The sequence below is a fragment of the Xenopus laevis genome, chromosome 2S, assembly GCF_017654675.1.
Source record: "Xenopus laevis strain J_2021 chromosome 2S, Xenopus_laevis_v10.1, whole genome shotgun sequence".
Lineage (NCBI taxonomy): Eukaryota > Metazoa > Chordata > Amphibia > Anura > Pipidae > Xenopus > Xenopus laevis.
In genome coordinates, this window is record NC_054374.1 from 110,862,774 (window position 1) to 110,877,875 (window position 15,102).

The following is a 15,102-nucleotide window of genomic DNA, read 5'->3' on the forward strand; positions in this document are numbered from 1 at the left end:
CATACAAAGAGAAGTAACAATAGCAATAAAATTGTAGCCTAAAAGAGCAACAGTATATGGAATATATACAATAGTGTCATAATTGTCCATTTATTTCTTGAAGAGGCTTTAACTTCAGCGTGTCAAAGATGGCAATTTAAAGAAAAGTTTTTATCAGCATAAATCAGCTTTCAGGTTTAGGCAAACATTTAAAAAATATTTTTTGCTGCTCTGTTTTCCTTGTGCACTCATCATCTGCACATACATACCTTAACCTCACCAATCATTTACTGACATAGACACACACACACTCCCACGCTAGAAGTAATTATTCACCCAGGTGCCATCTACTGGCAATTATACACAAGTTCATTCAACATACAGATACACACTGGAATTTCAAAAAATATTTGATAGGAGATCTGATGTTGTTATAGATCAAATTGTAACTTATTATATATGATGGGATGCAGTCTAACTAATCCTCACTTGTGGTGAAATGTAGTGATGGGCGAATTTATTCAGCAGGCGCGAATTCATGGTGAATTTGCGCGATTCGCCACCAGCGAATAAATTCGCAAAACACCCACGAAAATTCGCGGCAAAAATTCGCGGCGTCAAAAATGGGCGCTGGCGTCGAAAAAACGGGCGCCGGCATCAAAAACGGGCGCCGGCGTCAAAAACGAGACGTTTCGCGAATTTTTCAGCGAAGTGAAACGGTGAAATTTTTTTTTTTCATTTGTTTAAACACTAGGGTAAGTGTGTTTATGATGTCATGTTTTAGAGTGAGGCGGCATTTTTGAATATATATATATATATATATATATATATATATATATATATATATATATATATATATATATATATATATATATATATATATATTCAAAATTTAGATGGATTTAAAAAAACATTGACATTTCTTTATTGTATCATATTTAAAAGGAAACAGGCCAACGTTTTGGTTCCCTCCTAGGACCTTTATCAAGACCCCATTTCCATTATAAAAACACAATTAATATATAAAATCGATTAAGTGTTCACCACTCTAAAACATGACATCATAAACACACTAATTTCACCACAAGTGAGGATTAGTTACACTGCATCCCATCAAGATGCTGCCAAAATTCTTATTCACTCTCTCGTCATATCACGTCTAGACTACTGTAACTCATCTTTAGTTGGCCTTCCCCTCCAGAGACTGTCACCTCTCCAGTCCATAATGAACACTGCTGCGAGGCTCATACACCTCATCAACCGCTCCTCCTCTGCCTCGCCATTCTGTCAATCCCTGCACTGGCTTCCGCTACCTTTCAGAATCAAATTCAAATTAATGACCCTGACATTCAAAGCACTTCATAACTCTGCCCAGGACCGCCATTAGAAATCGCAGGGCCCCATCCGACAAAATTTCCTGGGCCCCCTGGGCTGCGCCCACCACAAGCCCCACCTACAGGTCCGCCTTCCCCATCACACAGTAAAAAAACAAAAAATATTGGTGACTAGGGTTCCCACATGTTAATAAAAAATAAAAAGATATTGGTGGCTAGGACCCCACATGAGAAAAAAAAATTGGTGGGCAAAATTGGTGGCCAGGGCCCCCCCATTATAAGAAAATTGGTGGCCAGGGCCCCTTAAACGTCCATGCCTTCCTGTAGTCAGCAGCTCTCAAAAAGATGGGGGGACCGGCTAATCAAGTAAGTGTGGCGTGGCCGGGCCCCCCTTACCCTCGGGGCCCCCTAAAACTCTCCCCCCTGTCCCCCCCTGATGGCTGCCCTGACTCTGCCCCTCCCCACATCTCTGAACTCATCTCTATATACTCACCCAACCACTTATTACGCTCCTCTACTGACATGCTACTCACTCCACTCTCATTACCTCCTCACATGCTCGCATTCAAGACTTTGCAAGGGCTGAACCCCTCCTCTGGAACTCTCTCCCACGGTCTGCCCGACTTTCTCCGAACCTTTCTGCTTTCAAGAAATCTCTTAAAACGCACTTCTTTGGAGAAGCCTACCCTCACTCTGCTTAACTACCAAACCCAACAACACATACAGTACCACATTTCTCACCAACTTAATTCGATCTTGTCCACTCCCACACCTTGTGTATTACTCCCTTCCCTTTAGACTGTATGCTCTTTTGCATAGGGCCTTCCTCACCTTTTGTATCAGTATTGATTGTGATATATGTAACTCCATATGTTCTATGTATATAATTCATGTGATTTAGTTGTATAATCACATTTACTTTACAGTGCTACGCAATATGTTTGGCGCTATATAAATACATATTAATAATAATAATAATATATATATATATATATATATATATATATATATATATATATATATATACGCAATGGGCTTTACCAGTAAATTTTTCTCTTAGAAAGTTTTTTCTAGGAAAGTGTAAGAGATGCCCCATAAACTAATTCTGACAACTTCTTCATGCTGTTTACATATTACTCTGCTTGCAATAGCTCAATTTATATTTGGTACATTTAGAAAGCTCTAGCATATTTTGCTGAAGGATCTGCATATGAAAGAAGCAGGCAATCTTATATAAATGTATTTTCCCTAAAACTGAATCTGAGATAATAATTTATGAGACTATAATACACACACATATATATATATATATATATATATATATATATATATATATATATATATATATATATATATATATATATATATATATATATATATATATATATAAATAGAATGAAAGCTGTTGCACAACAGGGTCTTGCAAAAAAAGTAATTATTTATTATTGCACAAATCGACGTTTCGACCCTCACTGGGGCCTTTGTCAAGATATATATATATATATATATATATATATTTGTACAAAAATAGAGTGGAGCACTCAACCCGTCCGTGACTTAGTCCATTTGCATGGACAAATCATATATATAACAAAAAAGTCCAGACCAATTTAAGGTAAATGAAAAATTTGTATTTTACCAGTATACAAGTGGTCATGCAAACATGCAACGTTTCGGAGCTCCCGCCCCTTTGTCAAGCATTATTTCTCACAATGACATCATATCCTATTTAACCTGTCCCATAACATCCAAAATTTCTCTCTCTTTTGGAGTTGTAGGAGTCTGTTGCCCCCCCGTCGTGGGGGGGCAACAGACTCCAATACAAGAAATCTGAGGGATGCAGCAGTGGACACACGACGGGGGGGCAACAGACTCCTACAACTCCAAAAGAGAGAGAAATTTTGGATTCACACATTACAGACGCTGCATCCGAAAGGGCTTAACAAAGAATATGATCTTTATGCATTTATTTAAATGGTGGAGTAAGACATGATTGAGCTATGGGGATTAGACACACTGTGCATAATGACAGAAATTATGTGACACATATGTGATATTGATATAATGCTATTGGAGTGGAACTATTGTGCTACTATTTATGTGTGTTAAACAGTTAATACCATGTAAGAAGTAGGTGTGTCTAATGTTATGGGACAGGTTAAATAGGATATGATGTCATTGTGAGAAATAATGCTTGACAAAGGGGCGGGAGCTCCAAAACGTTGCATGTTTGCATGACCACTTGTATACTGGTAAAATACAAATTTTTCATTTACCTTAAATTGGTCTGGACTTTTTTGTTATATATATATATATATATATATATATATATATATATATATAACATGTAATATATAAAATGTGTGCATATTATTAACAGAACCCACAGATGTTTCTAGAAAATCACCACCATCTTATGTTTATTCTTAGGGATCCCTTGTGCAGGTTGGGTTAAGCATGTGGAGTATAAAGGAAGATTATTTCATACTTACCGTGATCTTCCTTTCCTGGACGAACTCCATATCAGTACTCATCGGGATAGCCCCTGCTCCCATTAGAAGGACCCTCCCCAAGCCTTTTAAAAGCCAACATACACCCACTTACCGGCATCTTTTTTTTCCTTCTCTTTTGCTTTTGTTCCCATTAGAAGCTAAATTTTCTTTTTAACCTTGGAAAAGCATCAGGCCTGCCCACAAGGCGTCCTGGGGACAGGGGTTTTGGTCCACGGGACCTTTTGTTCCCCAGCACACTACCTCATATCTGGAGTCTTCTGAGCTTCAGCTTCCAGACCAGGTAAGGCACTGGTGTGCAATGTTTGCTACTCCGCTAGTTGCCTTCCTGTATTGCTGTTAGAGCATTTGGTGGCAGGTGCTTGTCCCCCCATCCGTGTGCCCTCCCGACCTGCACAGACGGTGTCCGGGGCAGTGGTGTATGTGGCCCCTACACCCCATTTTTTAAGGATGGGCGAGGGAGGCGGCAGTTAATTTAGTCATAATTAGTTAGGGACCTGAACCTTACTGCCTCCTGTTACTTTTTTTTTCTTTTATGTTTTAATGGGGGCAGGTTTATGGCCAGCAGCCTCCCTCAACAGTTTTTCCTAAGGTGGAGGTAGTCAAAATAAAAAATCAAAACAAAAACAAAAGTTGCTCTATAGGCTTCAGCCAAAATAGTAGCAAACGTGGGCCCTTGCAGGAGGCACCAATTATTCAATTTGCCTCTGTATAACCAGCAGAGCAGACAAATCAGATTATCCCTCTGTCTGTGCTGACACCAGCTGCGTACAGTCAAGTGATTCCTGTGCAACTCCCAGCTATAGCAAGTGGAGATGGCCCCACCCACTCTAAACTCGGCCGACTAGGACGCTGCTTCAGAAGCCTCAGGTAAGTACTGCTGTTGTCGGTAAACTTGTGAGGCCTGTCTTCCTGTTAACAATGAACCTCCTAATGGATGTAGAGAGTGTTCTGAAATATGTGGCATTAAGGGGTCTGCTTCCAGCCTTGCATAATAAAAAGCAGGTAAGGAGCGTGTCCATATGCTGTTCTGCAGTGTACTAAAGTCAAACTAACTGCTTGCATGCAGTGTAATCATATGCTTACCTGCTCTGTGCTTGCTTCTGGTTGTTTGCCCACCTGAAACCAGAAGCACTAATACAAATATATGGGCTAGCATGCTCTTATGCTAACATGTAGCGTATACTAACATGCAGGGCGCTGAGTTCAGGCCATTTGCATACATGACATCAGTAGCTCTATTGAATATGGATCAGTGGGCTGGGTGGCTGCTAGGCCGTGATATATGCTTGCTCTAAGCAGCAGCTAATCTAAAATTTGTATTCCATGTTGCTGTGATTGTGTCTATGTGCTCCTATCTTGTTTTTTTGTTTTTTTTAAATACAGGGCTGGCTGTTCTTCCATACCAGATAGGTAACTGATTAGACAGCAGATGGAAGCATCCAATGAGTCCTAAATTTTTCCTCTCTAAGTCAGTGCCCTCTTGAACCCCCACCAGTATTGGAATCTGCCTCCTCACAGTACATACTGTCTGTTTCTACCTATTCTATTGCCTCAGGCTGTAACGTATTTGACTCTCCTGAGCAGGATCATAGTCTTCCCTTATGTGAGACGTTTGCAGTTATTACAGTAGAGTGCATTCTCCTATATCTGCCAGCCTTATTCATTTCATTCTGAATGAATTGAGGATATTTAAGTGTCTGGCCTGCAAGTCTGTCTAGCTTCAAACAAAATGTTTGGATGTGTTTATGCCTGTTTTGTCCATGTCTATCACATTGTTTCCTATACTATTGGGGATTTACATTTACACTGGCTGAGAATTGGGTCTATTGTACATTCTCAGAGGGCTCTCTGTCCAGGTAACTTTCCAGATGCGACACTTCTAAGGCGACACTAAGGTCTCAACTCTCAGGTGTCCTTGTCCCTGTTCTTTTAGGATCTGTTTTCTGTTAAAAAGTTAGAGATGATTTTGGCCTGTCTAGTCAGTGTTATTCAATTCCTGATTACAGATCCTTCTTAAAGTGTATTCCCTCCCATTGGGAAAATTGTAACTTGCTACATCCCGATGAGTACTGACATGGAGTTCGTCTAGGGGAAAAAGGAAGATTATTTCATACTTACCGTGATCTTCCTTTCCTGGACGAACTCCATGTCAGTAGGGCCTGCCCTTTTTTCCGGTAATTTGAGAGCTTTTTACAAAAACTCTGGTAAGTGGGTGTGGTTGGCTTTTAAAAGGCTTGGGGAGGGTCCTTCTAATGGGAGGAGGGGCTATCCCGATGAGTACTGACATGGAGTTCGTCTAGGGGAAAAAGGAAGATTATTTCATACTTACCGTGATCTTCCTTTCCTGGACGAACTCCATGTCAGTAGGGCCCGCCCTTTTTTCCGGTAATTTGAGAGCTTGTTACAAAAATTCTGGTAAGTGGGTGTGGTTGGCTTTTAAAAGGCTTGGGGAGGGTCCTTCTAATGGGAGGAGGGGCTATCCCGATGAGTACTGACATGGAGTTCGTCCAGGAAAGGAAGATCACGGTAAGTATGAAATAATCTTCCTTTATACTCCACATGCTTAACCCAACCTGCACAAGGGATCCTTAAGAATAAACATAAGATGGTGGTTATTTTTTAGAAACATCTGTGGGTTTCTCCATTTTTTTCTATTCTGACACAGGAAAAACACAGTGAATTACTTAAGCAATATAGGATAGGATGGAGCTGACAATCCGCTGGCTCTGCTGCAAAAATTACTTTATTAACACAACATGTTTCGGATTATCATGGATCCTTTTTCACTTCCCTACATTTTCTAACATATGGCACATAAACTATACACTGGGCTTATGTGTAGGGCAATATAACAACTTTATTTTATTTTATTAAGGTTTCCCGGGCTTGTGTAGTGTAATGTATTTGCTGCAACATATACGTCCATTGAACTACTTCCCGATGTATGCAAATTAGGCAATGCTAGAGCAACTTCGCTTTGTTTGGTGCAGTTACACTAGCACAACTTCGCCAGCGTTTGGCGCCCTGGACGCAACTTTGGATTTTACTGAATTAGTGTTGTCCTGGCGAATCTACGCCTGGCGAAGTGTTGCACTGTGAACAAAGCCGTCGCTGGCGAATTTTTTTTGTGAATTTGCCCCATAGATTCCATTTTATCCAAATAATACAAATTTTTTTTAAAATTATTTCCTTCTTCTCTGTAATAATAAAACAGTTTGTAACTCAGATTAATTAAGTAATTGATCCTTATTGGCAGCATTGGAAGCAAAACCAGCCTATTGGGTTTATTTAATGTTTCATAATTTAAGGTATGAAGATCCAAATTACAGAAAGATCCATTATCTGGAAAACCTCAGGTCTTAAGCATTCTGGATAACAGGTCCCATACCTGTAATTGAAAAAAACAAATCTGTGATCTGTTTGGCATATATCCTATTTATTTTGTTTACACTGAAAAGAGGTTAACATATACTGTAGTCAAGTACTTTCCTTTTGTATTCAAACACACTGACCCTTATTTTTGTTTTCAAGCCATGCACAAAGGTGGTTGTATATGATTTACATTATGGTTTACTCTGTTCTCTATGCCACAAAAAATTGCTATTGCATTAAGCGGAGGATGCCAAACATGTTAGTTTCACCTAGTAAATGGGTATTCTCTTGGTCTGTAATGTAAATGGGTGTTAACTGGTCGATATCTAACACCATGGGCAACTGGTTGTTTATTTTAAGACTTTTATAACAGGCTCCTCTACAAGTTTAAACTAATTCAAAGGAAAATAATAATAAAAAAACTTTTTTGGATCCTTTGCATTTTTTTCCCAAATCATAAGTGCCCCTTTAACGGAAAGCTTTACATTGAGTAGAACTGAATCTTTATGAACCATTACTAATCACATATGTTTTATGAGTCATGAAAACCTGCTTTCTGATTATGCCAAGGGACACTGTAATTGCTGTTCCAGTAACATTATTCGAGGGCTTTCAGTGGTAATTATATAGTTTTCCCAATAACAACATGATAAGCAAATGAGTAAAATTTTATGCAAATTAACATCTGTAGTTGTAAATAGCACTGTAGTTGTGGCGACAACATAAACTACAGATAAAAAAAAACCTAACTGAACATTATTGATGAGTAGGGAAGCACCTGATATCTTGTTTTTGGATTCAACCAAATACCTAATCTTGCACCAAAGATTTAACCAAATACAAAACTGAATTTGAACCATAATTTGAATATTAAAATCTGAAATTTTTTTAATTTGCATCATTTGGACAAAAAAAGGCTACACTTAGTTTTCCAGGGCTTTAAAGTCACATGACTTTAAAGGCAATGGCACACCAAAAGATTAATCACAGTGATTTTTGAAGACTGAAGCGACACATGGATTTTACCACCAGCGATTCACATTATTGCCGCTGGGAACGTTTTTACAAGAGATTAGTCAACCACAGAAGCAGAGATTTATCGCTGGCCATTAATCTCCTGGCGTGCCATTGCCCTAAGGGCTAGTCCACACGGGGAGATAGCGACGCGTTTGCGGTCGCGGCGACAAAGCGCCGCGACAGTCGCCGCGACCGGCGCAGGCGACAGTTTTGTATGGGCGCCTATGTAAAAACGCCTGTGCTAACCACACGAGGCGATGCGCTTTTCAACAGTCGCCTGAAAAAGCCTGGCGAGGATCTTCCTTTCCTGGACGAACTCCATGTCAGTAGGGCCTGCCCTTTTTTCCGGTAATTTGAGAGCTTTTTACAAAAACTCTGGTAAGTGGGTGTGGTTGGCTTTTAAAAGGCTTGGGGAGGGTCCTTCTAATGGGAGGAGGGGCTATCCCGATGAGTACTGACATGGAGTTCGTCTAGGGGAAAAAGGAAGATTATTTCATACTTACCGTGATCTTCCTTTCCTGGACGAACTCCATGTCAGTAGGGCCCGCCCTTTTTTCCGGTAATTTGAGAGCTTGTTACAAAAATTCTGGTAAGTGGGTGTGGTTGGCTTTTAAAAGGCTTGGGGAGGGTCCTTCTAATGGGAGGAGGGGCTATCCCGATGAGTACTGACATGGAGTTCGTCCAGGAAAGGAAGATCACGGTAAGTATGAAATAATCTTCCTTTATACTCCACATGCTTAACCCAACCTGCACAAGGGATCCTTAAGAATAAACATAAGATGGTGGTTATTTTTTAGAAACATCTGTGGGTTTCTCCATTTTTTTCTATTCTGACACAGGAAAAACACAGTGAATTACTTAAGCAATATAGGATAGGATGGAGCTGACAATCCGCTGGCTCTGCTGCAAAAATTACTTTATTAACACAACATGTTTCGGATTATCATGGATCCTTTTTCACTTCCCTACATTTTCTAACATATGGCACATAAACTATACACTGGGCTTATGTGTAGGGCAATATAACAACTTTATTTTATTTTATTAAGGTTTCCCGGGCTTGTGTAGTGTAATGTATTTGCTGCAACATATACGTCCATTGAACTACTTCCCGATGTATGCAAATTAGGCAATGCTAGAGCAACTTCGCTTTGTTTGGTGCAGTTACACTAGCACAACTTCGCCAGCGTTTGGCGCCCTGGACGCAACTTTGGATTTTACTGAATTAGTGTTGTCCTGGCGAATCTACGCCTGGCGAAGTGTTGCACTGTGAACAAAGCCGTCGCTGGCGAATTTTTTTTGTGAATTTGCCCCATAGATTCCATTTTATCCAAATAATACAAATTTTTTTTAAAATTATTTCCTTCTTCTCTGTAATAATAAAACAGTTTGTAACTCAGATTAATTAAGTAATTGATCCTTATTGGCAGCATTGGAAGCAAAACCAGCCTATTGGGTTTATTTAATGTTTCATAATTTAAGGTATGAAGATCCAAATTACAGAAAGATCCATTATCTGGAAAACCTCAGGTCTTAAGCATTCTGGATAACAGGTCCCATACCTGTAATTGAAAAAAACAAATCTGTGATCTGTTTGGCATATATCCTATTTATTTTGTTTACACTGAAAAGAGGTTAACATATACTGTAGTCAAGTACTTTCCTTTTGTATTCAAACACACTGACCCTTATTTTTGTTTTCAAGCCATGCACAAAGGTGGTTGTATATGATTTACATTATGGTTTACTCTGTTCTCTATGCCACAAAAAATTGCTATTGCATTAAGCGGAGGATGCCAAACATGTTAGTTTCACCTAGTAAATGGGTATTCTCTTGGTCTGTAATGTAAATGGGGTGTTAACTGGTCGATATCTAACACCATGGGCAACTGGTTGTTTATTTTAAGACTTTTATAACAGGCTCCTCTACAAGTTTAAACTAATTCAAAGGAAAATAATAATAAAAAAACTTTTTTGGATCCTTTGCATTTTTTTCCCAAATCATAAGTGCCCCTTTAACGGAAAGCTTTACATTGAGTAGAACTGAATCTTTATGAACCATTACTAATCACATATGTTTTATGAGTCATGAAAACCTGCTTTCTGATTATGCCAAGGGACACTGTAATTGCTGTTCCAGTAACATTATTCGAGGGCTTTCAGTGGTAATTATATAGTTTTCCCAATAACAACATGATAAGCAAATGAGTAAAATTTTATGCAAATTAACATCTGTAGTTGTAAATAGCACTGTAGTTGTGGCGACAACATAAACTACAGATAAAAAAAACCTAACTGAACATTATTGATGAGTAGGGAAGCACCTGATATCTTGTTTTTGGATTCAACCAAATACCTAATCTTGCACCAAAGATTTAACCAAATACAAAACTGAATTTGAACCATAATTTGAATATTAAAATCTGAAATTTTTTTAATTTGCATCATTTGGACAAAAAAAGGCTACACTTAGTTTTCCAGGGCTTTAAAGTCACATGACTTTAAAGGCAATGGCACACCAAAAGATTAATCACAGTGATTTTTGAAGACTGAAGCGACACATGGATTTTACCACCAGCGATTCACATTATTGCCGCTGGGAACGTTTTTACAAGAGATTAGTCAACCACAGAAGCAGAGATTTATCGCTGGCCATTAATCTCCTGGCGTGCCATTGCCCTAAGGGCTAGTCCACACGGGGAGATAGCGACGCGTTTGCGGTCGCGGCGACAAAGCGCCGCGACAGTCGCCGCGACCGGCACAGGCGACAGTTTTGTATGGGCGCCTATGTAAAAACGCCTGTGCTAACCACACGAGGCGATGCGCTTTTCAACAGTCGCCTGAAAAAGCCTGGCGAGGCATTTTCAGGCGACTGTTGAAAAGCGCATCGCCTCGTGTGGTTAGCACAGGCGTTTTTACATAGGCGCCCATACAAAACTGTCGCCTGCGCCGGTCGCGGCGACTGTCGCGGCGCTTTGTCGCCGCGAACGCAAACGCGTCGCTATCTCCCCGTGTGGAATAGCCCTAAGAGTTTGGACAGAGTTTGTGATTGGATGTAACACTCCTAATTGGAAGATCTATCGGGAAGAGAATAATGACTGAGAATCAGTGCTGTTACTTGAATTCATATCAGTGGTGACACTCTTTCTTTATGCACTTATGGAATGAAAACAGCAAGACAAAATAAACATTTATAGGTAGGCTTTTAGAGCACAAAGCCGTGTTTCCTATTATGATAGGCTTTGAAAGAAGACGTGTTATTAACAAATATATATTATATAATTGTTTTTAAGGAAATTATGAGATTTTAAACTTTAGTGCTTGATCATTTAGAAAGATTTAAATATTAAAGTTAACACACTCATTAAGAATTAAATAATTAAACAAAAACAAATCTAAGCATATTTTAAAAGTCTTTTGAATGACACACTGCAGGCAGGGGGTGTTTGCAAAAAAACTGCAACTCCTGTTTTATGCCAAATAAAGACTGATCAATTTGTTTGTTCTCATTTTATTTATATTTTTACAGGGCTAGGATACTGGCAAAATGCAGAACGCAATACACATATACGCAATATACATATTGTGTATACTGTGTCCACTCTTAATAAATAATAAAATACATTTCTTTAAGGTCACAGTAAAAGAACTCAGGGGGTCTGATGCCTGACTATATTCCCATATGCTAATTAAGCAGCAAAATGTTCTTATGGAGTGTGAAGACCAAATATTACACATATGATATATGATAATAAGCACATCATTTATTTAAAATTACAATTATATTATCCATATATAACACGTATCACCCCAGTTCTGCCATCTCCAATTCACCCTGGCAGCCAATTCTTTGATTCTTCTAGTTTAACGATTGCCTCTACAGTTCTGCCACTTACTCCATCTCTGGCATTGAACAGCCAACTCTTGCTTTCCCCAGTGTATTCATTTTTCAGCCATTTATTTCCACCTAAGTAATTCCTCTCCAGTTCTGCTACCTTCAGTATATTGAACTGCCATTTACCCTCATTCTGCCGTTTTCCCCACTACAGCCTTTCCCACTATTTCCCCATCTTTACCATTTATCCAAATTAAGAACATCTCTGCCATAGCTCCACAAACCTTTATCTCTACCTTTATTCCCACCTCTGCTATTTCTCCAAGGTCAGACAACTCTGCCATTCCCTCTGCATATCGAAATCGTCAATAATAATAGTAATTATTACTAATATCTTACATTTTTAGTCTTTTTCCCCAAATATAGCCACCCTTGCAATTTCCCCCAGTACAGGCATCTCTGCCATTCCCCACCTCCAATCTGCAGACCTTTCATTTTCACATGTTACAGCTATTGCTGTCCCAAAGTTCATTATGTTCATTATGTAGGTTGGGAGTATAGTGACCCTTTAGGGAAGCATTATGAAGTTAGGCCACATCTGCGATTTCTTATTTAGATTTCTTATTTACTTTTCTTTGAAGTAAAATACAAATTGTTTGCATAGCAAATCTTTTCCAAACCATTTGTTGCTAAGGAAATTTGTAAAGGAGGGAAGGCATCCACTATTCTCGATTTTAAGATATTTAATGTCAATCTTATACTATCGAAAGGTGTTCTTCAGCTTCTGGTGCACCTATTATGAATTTTTTTGTTTATTGGGTTCTTCCATTGTTTTGGGTGGGTGGGAACATTGAAAGTGGAGGTCAGTAGCACTCTGTGACCGCTGGCCTCTCCATACTTTCATGTCAGCTGCAGAGCATGGAATTGAGTTGGCTGCCCCTTCTGTAATCATACGGCATCACAACAAGGCAACGCAGAAACAAGGCACAAAGATCAGAAGGACAAACCTAGCAGGAGAGGATATAGACGAACAACATGGTATGTGGTGCTGTATTTATGTATGTAAAGTGACTTGAATTTATTTGCTTCTTTGCATAGTATTTGGAATGCATCTGGTGCAATTATTTTGTATCTTTCTGGCTTGTCTGCTGCACGTTATTTAAAATTTGACAGAATACAGTATTTTTTTAACATTTGATTCTCTATGGTACTCTACAGCCTGCTTTTGTCTAGTCGTGTTGCTGAAAGTTGAATGTTTGCTATATTAGTATTATTATTATTATTAACATGTATTTGTAGAGCACCAACATATTGCGCAGCGTTTTGATAATTTTGATCTCTTGACCAAATTAAGGGTGTTGCCACATGTGCTATTTTGTCTTCACAATGAGGCAATAAAACACAAATTGTGTCCTATTGCTTTCCAATTACAATAGCCTATGTGAGAGACTGTCATTTATAGGTATCAAAGCTCCTTGGCACGTGTCAGAGACTAGATGATTGAAAAGGAAATTGACGACAATTTGTGAAGTTTTGCCCCTGCGTTTTCCTGATAAAAAAACACAGATAAAGTGCAATTTACACCAACAGCAATTTAAAGCTGGAAGGTTTTATCAACGTGGTCAAGCAAATTCCCATATCAAACTAGATTATTATTTTGAAATGTTGAAATGTTATAAAAATGTTACTTTATCAGAAAAATATATTTTATTCAAAGAGGAATAGCATAGTGTTAGAGTATTTACATGTGACTGTGCCTTTAATACATTTTATTCTACTTTTAATGCTGTTTAAAAAAAAATGACATTTATCAAATTCTTTCCTTACAGTAAACATGCTGAATGTTTATTCTTTGACTATACTTATTGTTATATATTAATATTTCTCCTCCTTTTAAGCAAGTTTTTAAAAAAAAACAAAAACAAAAAAAAAACGGTGATGTATTTAACTACCATCAATCTTTTACCATAAATTCTTTATTGATCATTTCTTAACTCATTGTTGAAAATGAGAGCTCATTATTTGGCAATTGTTTTCTGTAAAAAGAATGCTTCTGCTTTGGTGTTCCTTGCTCTATTGAATGTCTGCATGGCCTTAACTTCAGCAGATTTTTTTCTGCCTCTGATATGGGTGAATCATATAGCTGTACTGAAATGTTATATTTTTATTTATATTTATTGAAATGCTTTTTGTGTGTACATGCATGTCTTGTTCAGTTATGGTTAAAGGACAAACTTCATGCATTACACTGTGGGACATTTTAACTTATGTACAGCAAACCCATTATTACAATGATATTAGTATGGAAGAAATAGAAAGTCAGAGCTTTTCAGCCAAGTACAGTAGATGTAAAATTACAAGTTTGTTAAATGGAAATCATAATTTAAAAATAACAGCTGACTACTTTTTAATTTAATGTATACCAACCATGATCATTATTCCAAAAATATTGCATTTCAATTAATTACAATGCAACCTCAATAATATTCCATGTAAACACTGTATATGAAAACGTTTCTAGAGTTACATTTACAATATAAATAAAATGTATGTGAATAAACGCTTGCTACCAAAAGGAGATCCACTCCTACTCAAAAACTGTGGATGGACATACAAAAGTACGTTTTTTTTTCATAATACTTAATTTACTTAGTGTATTTAGGATTTGGGGACATAAAAAAGATTTGAATATGAATAAGTGATAAATACAAAATATCCCCCAAAAGCCCACATATCACTAGCAGCTACCAAAGGAAGCAGCTAGGGAAAGGAAGATGTGTTTATATAGACTGCATTTCGGTGGATTTGGCTTGATTAAGCTCATACCTAGGGAGAATGGTCCCCTTTAAAGGAACAGTTCAATGTGAAAATAAAAACTGGGTAAATAGATAGGCTGTGCAAAATAAAAAATGTTTCTAATATAGTTAGTTAGCCAACAATGTAATCTATAAAGGCTGGAGTGATTGGATGTGAAACATAACTGAACAGAACACTACTTCCTGCTTTTCAGCTCTATAACTCTGAGTTAGTCAGTGACTTGAAGGGGGCCACA

General features: G+C 38.2%; 1 protein-coding gene across 4 annotated transcripts in view; it reads left to right on the forward strand.

Annotated features, from left to right (window-relative positions):
- nalcn.S (sodium leak channel, non selective S homeolog) overlaps positions 1 to 15,102 on the forward strand; it is a 182,018-nt gene that overhangs the window by 3,957 nt on the left and 162,959 nt on the right. For 2 of the 4 annotated variants that reach the window (XM_041584259.1, XM_041584261.1), the window contains exon 2: positions 12,960 to 13,088. The exons of 1 other annotated variant lie outside the window; for it this stretch is intronic. In XM_041584259.1, coding sequence (XP_041440193.1) covers positions 13,086 to 13,088 — 3 coding nt within the window. In that variant the 5' untranslated portion in view covers positions 12,960 to 13,085. Of the gene's footprint in view, positions 1 to 4,554; positions 4,694 to 12,959; positions 13,089 to 15,102 lie in introns of those variants that run through there. One more of the 4 variants, XM_018249863.2, reaches the window with a different exon arrangement.